The 12198-nt window shown below is 39.6% G+C and overlaps 1 protein-coding gene across 1 annotated transcript in view; it reads right to left on the reverse strand.

The window, feature by feature from the left end:
* Positions 1 to 12198, reverse strand: part of CYP4V2 (cytochrome P450 family 4 subfamily V member 2) — a 70740-nt gene that overhangs the window by 47541 nt on the left and 11001 nt on the right. Inside the window, exon 3 of the mRNA XM_089669583.1 lies at positions 9446 to 9531. Within this exon, the coding sequence (XP_089525709.1) occupies positions 9446 to 9531 (86 nt within the window). The remainder of the gene's footprint in view (positions 1 to 9445; positions 9532 to 12198) is intronic.

A 12198-nucleotide genomic window follows, 5' to 3' on the forward strand; every position in this document is an offset into this window, starting at 1 on the left:
AACTGTTCTGGGAAGGCTGTCCACAAGGTTTAGGAGTGTGTCTATGGGAATATTTGGCCATTCTTCCAGAAGCGCAGTCAGGCACTGATGTCAGACTAGAAGGCCTGGCTCATAGTCTCCGCTCTAATTGATCTCAAAGGTATTCTACTGGGTTGAGGTCAGGACTCTGTGCAGGCCAGTCAAGTTCCTCCACGCCAAATTCGCTCATCCATGTCTTTATGGAGCTTGCTTTGTGCACAGGTGCACAATCATGTTGGAACAGGAAGAGGCCATCCCCAAACTGTTCCCACAAAGTTGTAAGCATGAAATTGTCCAAAATGTCTTGGTATGCTGACGCCTTAAGAGTTCACTTCACTGGAACTAAGGGGCCAAGCCTGAAAAACAACCCCACACCAAAATCCCCCTCCACCAAATGCAGTCAGGCAAGTACCGTTCTCCTGGCAACCGTCAAACCCAAACACGTCCATTGGATTGCCAGCAGAGAAGTGTGATTCTTCACTCCAAAGAACACGTCTCCACTGCTCTAGAATCCAGTGGCAGGGTTCTTTACATTACTGCATCCAATTGCTTTGCATTACACTTGGTGATGTAAGGCTTGGATGCAGCTGCTCGCCATGGAACCCCATTCCATGAAGCTCTCTATGCACTGTTGTAGTGCTAATCTGAAGGCCACATGAAGTTTGGAGGTCTTCAGCTATTGACTCTGCAGACAGTTGGTGACTTCGGCGCACTGTGTGCTTCAGCATGTGCTGACCCCGCTCTGTCATTTTACGAGGCCTAACACTTTGTGGCTGAGTTGCTGTTGTTCCCAGTTGTTTCCACTTTGTTATAATATCACTAACAGTTGACCATGGAATATTTAGTAGTGAGGAAATTTCACAGATAGACTTATTGCACAGGTGGCAACCTATCACAGTACGATTGAATTCACTGAGCTCCTGAGAGATAACCGTTCTTTCACAAATGTTTGTAGAAGCAGTCTGCATACCTAGGTGCTTGATTTTATACACCTGTGGCCATGGAGATGATTGGAACACCTGAATCCAATGACTTGGAAGGGTGTCCCAATACTTTTGGCAATATAGTGTATATATACAGTGCTCATCATAAATCAGTACACTTTTGAAAAGTAAGATTTTAATCAATATCTCAATGAACACAAGAACAATTTCCACAATTTTGACAAAACTGGGTTTTATAGAACATTTGTTTAGCTCATTACATGAAAGTAAGGTTAATAACATAACTTAGATTACAAAATCTTCAGTTTTACTCAAATTAGTTGATGCAAAAATGAATACACCCCACAACAAAAACTACTCCATCTAGTATTTTGTATGACCTCCATATTTTGTAAGGGCAGCACCAAGTCTTCTAGCCATGGAATGAACAAGCTGGCAACATACTGCAACATCTATCTTTTTCCATTCTTCAAAAACGACCTCTTTTAGAGCCTGGATGCTGGATGGAGAGTGATACTCAACTTGTCTCTTCAGAATCCCCATAGGTATTCGATTCGGATCAGATCAGGAGACATACTTGGCCACTGAATCACTTTCACTCTGTTCTTCTTCAGAAATGCAACAGTGGCCTTGGATGGGTGTTTTGGATCATTGTCATATTGGAAAGTGCATAACGACCAAGGGAACGGAGTGATGGTAGCATCTTCTCTTTCAATATAGAGCAGCGCATCTGTGAATTCATGATAACATCAATAAAATGCAGCTCACCAACACCAGCAGCACTGTTGAAGACCCACAGAAGGTCACTGCCACCACCCTGTTTTACTGTAGGCACCTTTTTTGCATTTTTCTTTCTGCTCCTCACCTTTGCGATGCCATACAGTATTGAAGCCATCAGTTCCTAAAACATTTATCTTGGTCTTATCACTAGAGAGTACAGAGTCCCAGTAGTTGCCTTCTTCTTCTTTCAGCATGGGCCCTGGCAAATTCTAGGTGGGCTTTTTCATGCATGGACTTTAGGAGAGGTTTCCTTCGTGGATGACACCCATGCATGCCATTCCTCTGCAGTGTATGCCATATTGTGTCACGGGAAACAATCACCCCAGTTTGGCTTTCTGCTTCTTTAGCTAACTGCAGTAAACTTGCATGGTGGTTTTCTTCAACCCTTCCTATCAAAAGATGTTTCTGTCAAGGTATTAACTTCCATGGATGGCCTGGATGTCTCTATGAGATGGTTACAGTTTCATCTTCGTTAGATGTTGCTACAGTATTCTGACTGATAGGTAAAGCTTTGCTGATTTTCTTGTAGCCTTCATTTTTCTTGTGTAAAGAAATTTTTTTTTTCTCAGGCCTTGTGACATATCTCTTCCATTTGGTGTCATTGCTGACAGCATTAAATGGGAAGGGTTTTTTTTTTAATTAACCTTTATAACCAACTGTCTGCTGAACACCTGTTTAATGAATAATTAGACTCACCTGTAGCTGAATTCTTCTTAATTAGGATTCTATTGTCTAAAATTTAACTTTGCTCCTAAGACTTTCATTGGGATATATTCATTTTTGCAATATGGTCGTGAATGAATTTGTTAGGAAAAATACTTTTTTGTGTGTGCAAACTAACAAATCTTGTTTGCAATCAATAGGCCACATTTGTGGGAGTATTTTGTAGTATAGTGTCCCACAGAATATTTAGATTTTGAAAGGAAAGTAAAGGTTTTCTTACAAATTTGTTAGGGTGTACTCATTTATGCTGAGCACTGTATATATTCTACAAAACACCTTGTTTTACTTTTCTCCTGCCTATAGATATAAGAGAAAGGTTCATTCGATTCACTGTCTGAAAGTGAGGAGAAATCCAAAATTGTGGGTTGTCAGCAGAGCAGGAGATGAACTCTTCCAATGGGAATGCTTATTTTTTATCTTACTTCCTGCTGCATCTAAAGGACAGGAAGTGAAGAATCTCCCAAATGGAACACAGATGGTAAAGACACTGGAATGGTTTTAACCATTACCTTTTCTAAAATGAAGAGAAAAATGTTTTGACATTAGCTATTCTTTGAATTCTTCCCCCTCCTTCACAATTTGTGAACAGACATGTGTGTACAGTGATCTTTCATTAGAAAGATGGTGTGATGATAAGATCATGCATGTACAGCTGACCACCTAAGCCTAAGAGCAGCCAAAATCACAAACTGAAAAATAAGGACACAACGTACAATCAGTAGGATGTGCGCCTTCTGCTGATTTCTCTTCTTAGTGAAAGTCTTCATCCCCAGAAAAGTACAGCAGCAGGGGTACTAAAGCTTCTACGAATGAAATGATGGATGACAAGCAGATGACTGATAGCTAACACCTCCCCTCCTCCAATTCATAGATAGTTTTATTCATAAGAAGATGTAGTATGGCTTCTATGAATGGCATATCTATGTAGAAAGGGTGGACAAGGGTGGTTCTCTTGATGAGAGCCTGTGACAACCTTTTAGTTGTACTAAACCCTATTGCATTAGGACGGAGGAAGGTTTTCACCAACAGAAGAGGAATCTGCACACAAGGCACATCCTGCTGACTGTGAGTTATGTCCTGTATCCTAATTTTTCTGTTTACAATCTTTACTGCACTTAGGCTTTACGTCTATAAGTAGCACATGACTGGGAATTTTAAAGTGAACACAGCTTCACCTTTTTTTCACTACCATTAACTTTGCAAACGGAACATTCACTGTGCTAATTTAACCTTCTCTACTCCTTTACAAAAGCAACCTCAAAGTTTTTATAGCTGTGTTCTATTAGTAAGCAGGATTGCCTTTATGTGATCCTTGAAAACTCATCTCTTTAGGAACACCTATCCTTCTCCACCTAAAAATTGTACTTTTACCTTTTCCATCAACTTGTCCCTCAGTTAGTACCTTTTCTATTGCTTGCCCCTCACTTTAGACTGTAAGCTTTCATGACTAGGGCCCTCCAAACCACCCTGTATTGAATAGTATTGTAATTGTACTGTCTTCCTTTATTTTGTAAAGTGGTGTGGAAACTGTTGATGTTATATAAATTATGTATCGTTACATAGTTACAGTGAGGAACAGAAGTATTTGAACATCCTGCAATTTTGCAAGTTCTCCCACTTAGAAATCATGGAGGGGTCTGAAATTCACATTGTAGGTGCATTCCCACTCTGAGAGACAGAATTTAAAAAAAAAAAAATCAGGAAATCACATTGTATGATTTTTAAAGAATTTATTTGTCTTGCACTGCTGAACATAAGTATTTGAACACCTAAGAAACAGCAAGAATTCTGGCTCTCAAAGAACTGTTACTGTGCCTTTAAAAAGTCCACCTCTACTCCACTCATTAATCTAACTTAGTAGCACCTGTCTGAGCTCTTTAAAGACACCTGTCCACCCCACAGTCAGTCAGATGCCAACTACTACCATGGGCAAGACCAAAGAGCTGTCAAAAGACACCAGAGACAAAATTGTGGACCTCCAAAAGGCTGGAAAGGGCTACGGGGCAATTGCCAAGCAGCTTGGTGAAAATAGATCAACTGTTGGAGCAATTGTTAGAAAATGGAAGAGGCTAAAGACGACTGTCAGTCTCCCTCGGACTGGGGCTCCATGCAAGATCTCACCTCGTGGGGTATCACTGATGATAAGAAAGGTGAGGAATCAGCCCAGAACTACAAGGAAGGAGCTGGTCAATGACATGAAGAGAGCTGGGACCACAGTTTCAAAGGTCACTGTTGGTAGAACACTACGCCTTCATGGTTTCAAATCATGCATTGCACGGAAGGTTCCCCTGCTCAAGTCATCACATGTCCAGGCCCGTCTGAAGTTTGCCAATGACCATCTGGATGATCCAGAGGAGGCATGGGAGAAAGTCATGTGGTCAGATGAGACCAAAGTAGAACTTTTTGGTCTAAACTTCACTCGTCGTGTTTGGAGGAAAAAGAAGGATGAGTTGCATCCCAAGAACACCATCCCTACTGTGAAGCATGGGGGTGGTAACATCATGCTTTGGGGGTGCTTTCCTGCGAAGGGGACAGGACGACTGCACTTTATTAAGAAGAGGATGAATGGGGCCATTTATTGTGAGATTTTGAGCAACAACCTCCTTCCCTCAGTCAGAGAATTGAAGATGGGTCGTGGCTGGGCCTTCCAACATGACAACGACCCGAAGCACACAGCCAGGATAACCAAGAAGTGGCTCCGTAAGAAGCATATCAAGGTTCTGGAGTGGCCTAGCCAGTCTCCAGACCTAAATCCAATAGAACATGTTTGGAGGGAGCTGAAACTCCGTGTTGCTCAGCGAAAGCCCCGAAACCTGACAGATCTGTGCGGAGGAGTGGGCCAAAATCCCTGTTGCAGTGTGTGCAAACCTGGTCAAGAACTACAGGAAACGTTTGACCTCTGTAATTGCAAACAAAGGCTTCTGTACCAAATATTAACACTGATTTTCTCAGGTGTTCAAATATTTATTTTGAGCAGTGCAAGACAAATACATTCTTTAAAAATCATACAATGTGATTTCCTGATTTGTTTTTTAAATTCTGTCTCTCAGAGTGGGAATGCACCTACAATGTGAATTTCAGACCCCTCCATGATTTCTAAGTGGGAGAACTTGCAAAATCGCAGGGTGTTCAAATACTTCTGTTCCTCACTGTACATAACTAGTATAGCTGAAAAAGACAAAAGTCCATCCAGTTCAACCATACAAAAAAAAAAAGTTATAATCCTATACCCACAGTTGATCCAGAGGAAGGCAAAAAAAAAACAGCAAAGCATGATCCAATTTGCTCCTGCTGGGAAAAAAATTCCTTCCTGATTCCCTGAGAGGCAATCGGATATTCCCTGGATCAACTGTACCTATAAATGTTATATCCAGTTATATTATGTGTATCTAAGAAAGAATCCAGGCTTTTTTTGAAGCAATCCACTGAGCTGGCCAGAACCAACTCTTGAGGGAGACTATTCCACATTTTCACAGCTCTCACTGTGAAGAAACTTTTCTGTGTTTGGAGAATACATTTATTTTCCTCCAGACGTAAAGAGTGCCACTTGTCCTCTGTGATGACCTCAGGGTGAATAACTCTACACCGAGTTCACTATATGAACCACTGATGTATTTATACATGTTGATCATATCCCCACTTACTCTCCTCTTCTCAAGAGAGAATAAATTCAGTTCCTCTAATCTTTCCTCATAGCTGATCTCCTCCATGCCTCGTATCAGTTTAGTTGCCCTTCTCTGTACTTTCTCAAGTTCCCCAATGTTCTTTTTGTGAATTGGTGCCCAAAACTGAACTGCATTTTAAAGATGAGGTCTTACTAATGATTTGTACAGCGGTAAAATGATCTCTCTCTCTCTCTCTGGAGTCTATACCTCTTTTAATACAAGAGAGGATTTTGCTCGCTTTAGAAACCACAGCTTGGCATTGCATGCCATTATTAAGCTTGTGATCTACCAGAACTCCCAGATCCTTCGCCACCATTGATTCCCCCAGTTGTAACCCCCCTTAGTATGTATGATGCATGCATATTCTTAGCCCCCAAGTGCATAACCTTACATTTATCAACGTTACACCTCATTTGCCACATAGTTGCCCAATTAAACAGTGCATTGAGGTCGGCTTGTAAGTTGAAGACATCCTGTAAGGACGTTATTTCACTGCACAGCTTGGTGTCATCTGCAAAGACTGAAATTGGATTATTAATCCCAGACCCTATATCGTTTATAAATATATTAAAAAGTAAGGGTCCCAACACTGAACCTTGGGGTACACCACTGATGACCCCAGACCATTCAGAGTATGAATCATTAACCACTACTCTTTGAATACGATCTTTTAGCCAGTTTTCCATCCATTTACATACAGATTTTTCCAAGTCCGTAGACTTTACCTTACACATTAGCCATGTGTGGGGAACTGTGTCAAACGCTTTTGCAAAATCCAAGTATACCACATCCACCGCCACCCCTCTGTCCAAGGTAATAATATACAAACTGTTTTCATTTTAAGAAAAATATGAAGGATTGAACTGTCTGTGATATTTGCTTTTTCAGATCTGAAAATCCACTACTGTAAAGATAAAATCAATTTATTTATTTTGTGTGGTTACCTCCTGCACAATTAAAGTGGAAAGACATTTCAGAATAATGTGACTAGAGGAGAATTTATGTAAGTCACATATAAACTGGTCTTCCATACAATTTGCATTTTATTTCTGAGTTCTACAAGAATCCAGGAAATATCTACATTACAGAGATGTTCCTTGTGCACAAATTATGAATGATGATGCTGGTTTAGAAAGCAAAAGTTAAGATGACATTTATTGTGTATCCAAATACTGTATTTTCTGAAGTGCATTTGTGCTGGGATGGGGGGCTTTACCCCCTGGTGATTCATGTTTTTGTTTACTTTATTCAAACTAACCTCTTCATTAGACTGGGTGGCATAGGATTTCACTTGAATTATTCAGTATGTATATGTAGGAAACAGCAAAAGGTTACATAGTCTGGCTGAAAAAAGACAAAAGTACATCCAGTTCAAGTATAAAAAAAAAATTGTTATAATCCTACATCCACAGTTGATCCAGAGGAAGGCAAAAAACCCCAGAAAAGTAGGATCCAATTTGCTCCTGCAGGGGAATTCATTCATTCCTGTTCCCCCAAGAGGCAATCGGATATTCCCTGGATCAACTTTAAAGGCGGAATTAATAATAGGAGCTATCCTACTTCCTGTCAGAAAACAGGTATGACCTGCATGACTCCACTAGAGAATAAACACAAACAAAAAAGTTCTGAAAGTATTTTTCACAGATAATCATCTTTGTTGGAAGCTGCACCAATGATATCAGCATCTTCAACACACCAATATGCAGTGTAAATACTAGTGTAAATAGACATAGCTTATAATTTAGGCTTGGTTTACACTACTGCGACTTTGATGCAATTTACAGTGAGATTATGTGTGACTTTCATGCGGTTTTGCATATTCTATGAGGCCAAGTCTCATTGTAAATTGCACTAAAGTAGTACAGGAACCTTTTCCAAAATCTCCCCATTCTGAGTCACATTGATTAGAATGGGAACCATTAAAAATAATGTGATTTCCCTCGTCATGCAATTTGAGTCGCACAGAATCGCATCAGAAGTTGCACTAGTGTGAACCAGGCCTTAAAGTGGATCTCTCCAGTTGGTATGAACCTGATTGCTTAATGAGGAAATCTTATACCGAATAATACTTTCCTTCTTTCCTACTTTTATTTCTATTGCATTAGCAGCAAAAAAAAAGAAATGTATCCAAAGTGAATCGAAATCCCAAGTTGTTTGGTTAGTTGTCCCCATTAGGAAATTTCCTAAATTTTAGATATTCCCTTTCTTTCTGTGAGAAAAACGTCACCCAAAGGAATTGAAAAGGAACCTGATATTGTTTGCACTTGCATTGTTTCTTGGGAATGCAAAAGCAAAGTCTGAGCTGCAGACAGGATTTAGCTATACATTTGTTCAATAAAATAATACTGTGGATAGTTCAGTGTGTTCAGTAAAATCAGTAAAGTACTTTGCTTTTCTGTTTCCCCTATGCTAGGGCTATAGTGGGTACATTACAACAGGGGTTTCTTGGCACTGCAGTGATGGAACGTCACCTCGTTTAAGCAAATAAAGAATAGCTATGTTTTTAAGGGTCCATGGGAATAAGTTATGCAGACACTAAAGAATGGAAAATAAAGCTAAAGCATAGCGGGACCAATAATCAATATATTTGCAAGAGAAGCCCTCAGAGTCTATTAAAAATATTTACTTTTTATATTATACTTAGGTTAGATTCACACTGCTGGGATCATATTTTGATCTGACTTTCAATGCGATTATGTAATGCAACTTGGATAAGGTCTGTATATTCTATGGGACCAAAATCGCACACTGGAATCGCACCAAAGTTGCATTGACATGAACGGGTACAATTGATGTGATTTCCATCTCCAGTAGCATCTGAAATCGTACTAGTGTGAAAGACCCCTTCACACAGGGTGGATCCGCTTTGATCAGCAGGGGATCCGCCCACTGATCCCCTGCTGAGCAGAGCAAAGCAGGCAGATGACAGGTCTGTGTCTGCTCAGTTTATGCAGAGTGGACAAGGTCAGAACCCACGCTGCTCTATGAGCAGTCAGGTTTAAACAGGCTCTGTTATCCATTTACACCAGACTATCTCCAATCCGCCTACACAGGAGAGGACAGATCCTATTCTGTTTGTATTTTAGTGTACCGGATCAGAGATAGGTGGATGTAAACTGACATAAGTCCATTTACGGCCTCCGGTCCATACAGATGAATGAACTGTCCTGAAACTGACAGGTGGACCTGATCGGAACGATTGTGTGAAAAGGAGCTTAACTGTAATTTAGAAAAACACATCATTCTGTGCTAAAATGCCATCGGCGTTCAAATAAAGGTAAAATGTATACTTGTTAAATAGTCCCCTATATATACCTTGTTAATAGTCCCAATCCAAGCCAAGGATGAAGAAATTTATATGCAAAGGACTTGTCCATGTGTTTTGATGTGCTAAGTATAGGCTGTAAAATAGAAAAACACAGTTTAGCAACAGAATGCTTCATCACCACTATTTCTATTGGAAACTCAATACTAATTTCAATAATTTTTATAGTGTTGTACAAAATGAGAAGTATCTCCACTAAATAATGTCAGCCTAATTCAAGTCCCCCCCCACCTCCAAGCTGCTACATGCCACCTGGAACACTTCATACAGTTTACCTGAGTCTCAAAGTGGAGAAGATTTGCTTTAGGTCACATCTAGAAATGTTAAAGAAGTATTAACCTTAGTGTGGTGACTCCATTTGTTTTCCTTTATTAGGATATTTTTCATTTATTTTTACCTAGTAATCCAGCCAGTTACACACTTCCCACCTTAGGGTGTTGCTATTCTGCATGGTGGAGCAATGGATCCACCTTTGGACATCAGCATTGTTAATTAGGTAGTAGTGTTAGATACACTAGCAGATAACACTTTTTAAGTAGTTAGAGTTTTTTTTTTCTTTTTGGGATAAAGGTTTTACATAAATGAATACATAAATGAATAAAAGTAGAACATTGTAAGCACCCCTGTTAGTGTTAAAGTGTTACTAAACTCAGGATCCTGCATTTACTATATCTGGTCTCCCACAGTACACAGAACATAAAATTCAATTATTTTAGTAAATATAAACTGCTAAATACCTTTTCTCATCAGCAGTATATATCAGTCTTGTGACTTCTATCAGTGTCCAGCTAAGCAATGATTAAACCTTGTAGGAGGCGTTCTCATTCTCTGACTGTTCTGTGAGACTGCATAACTCCTGACCCTCTGCCTGGACAGTGCTGATTGGCTCTGTGCTGATCACATGCACCCTCCAAAAGAAACAAACTCTCTAGCAATACACACTAATCTGAGTATGTGCAGAGTGACTCCTATAGCTCTGTACCATCAGCAGATGGACTGGGGGCAGTAGAAGAATGGGAGGATCAGAGAAAAAACAAATAAAAACAGCCTTTTTACACAATGTGGAGGATTAAACCCCTTAGGTTCCACAGTGAGTATAACAAGCACACTTTACTGCATTTACAGACCGAGTTTACTCTTGTGGGTTTAGTAACACTTTAAATGGTTTGTTACAATCCTCCAACTGCCACTCTTTGCATGACAACCTGGTCTGTTAAAGGAAGTAAAAAAAGTAAAAAGTTTACAAACTGGATTATCTAGTGACAATAAAATATAATTAAAAAATGAAAAAAATGCAGTCACCGCATCTAATAATTCATAAACTGTAAAGTTATATTTTTATTTGTAGGTTAACATCCACTATATTTGTGCCTAAGCAGTACACTTAAAATGTATCTTGTATTTTTGCTGGAAAACAGAAGGGCACTACCTGGTATATGAGGTTGCCTAGGCACTCCTGTGTCTAAAGGCTCATAGGTGAATATCTGCAGTGTTATATCAAAGGCACTGCTGCCACTGACTGCTAGTCTCAGGAGATTTGTACAGTTTGGTACAGAATTTCCCCTGCTTCCTGAGTGAAACCGTCACTGTGATAGTAAGAGGGGAAATCTCTCTATACCAAGTCCCAGATAAAATAAAATCTTAACAGGGGTTCTGATCCTTCCCAACTTTATCCAAATTTAAAAAAAAAACAGTTTTGGCTGGACTTAAACAAAAAAGTACAACTGAATACTCGCTGTCAAGATTGCATCTGAAGTGCAATTATAATGCATCTAAATCAAAGAATCAAAGATAAACATGTATGTAAGCACAATTTTTCACTTCAGAGATCTAATTAGTCTTTGAGCTTTCTAAAAAATATAAACACAAAAAAGACAACTCATGTTACTTGCCATAGTACAATAATATGCAACCGTGGACAAAGAGTCTTAAAGTAGTTGTAAAGGTAGAAGGTTTATACCTTGAAGTGGAACTTCACTCTTTCAATCATCATGGACTATTTTTAATCCTTATGCTGCTATCATTAGTAAATAGATAAGTAAATATGCTACTTTCCTGTTTTAAACTTTTTTTTTTACATTTCTTCATTTATGTCCTGGTTTCCATACCTAGGAAAATTATGTCATACATTCCAGGAGTCTTCAGGATGAGAGGGAGGGTTCTCAGCTCAGCCAATGCCTGAGCTAAGGGCAGATGGATTCCAGGAAGTAAATGATACACGAGTCATTTGCCCTTACTCAAGATGGCCACTGCCAGAAATACAAGAGTGTGGTTTCCAAAATTATTTATCAGCAAAATAAAGCATGGAGACATGGATGGATGAGTTAGCTTTGGATATTAAAAAATAATTAAATAATTATTAATTAAATTTTGGATTGTGGTGCTTAGATGCAGTCCACTTTAACTGATTCTCTGCATAACACCCTGGTCACACCAAACCTGACTTTGAAATCGTTGGATGGCATACCGATTTCAGATGCGATTTGCAAGACATCTGACACAGATATCTATGCAAATCGCACCAAAAGTAGTACATGTACTACTTTAGAAATCTGTTCGACTCCGACCAAGTCAGAACCGCACCGATATGAATCTGTAACTGTGGACAATAGGGTGCGGCTTGCAAGTCGCATGGCATGCAAATCGCATACCAATTCACATCCAGTGTGACTGGGAACTTAAGGTTTAAAACCTTCTCTGTTCTGCTCCTCCACCTCAGCCCCCACAAATACTATCTGAGCCC

Source organism: Staurois parvus, unplaced genomic scaffold, assembly GCF_062004578.1.
Source record: "Staurois parvus isolate SC_StPar_1 unplaced genomic scaffold, SC_StPar_1.0 ptg000080l, whole genome shotgun sequence".
Lineage (NCBI taxonomy): Eukaryota > Metazoa > Chordata > Amphibia > Anura > Ranidae > Staurois > Staurois parvus.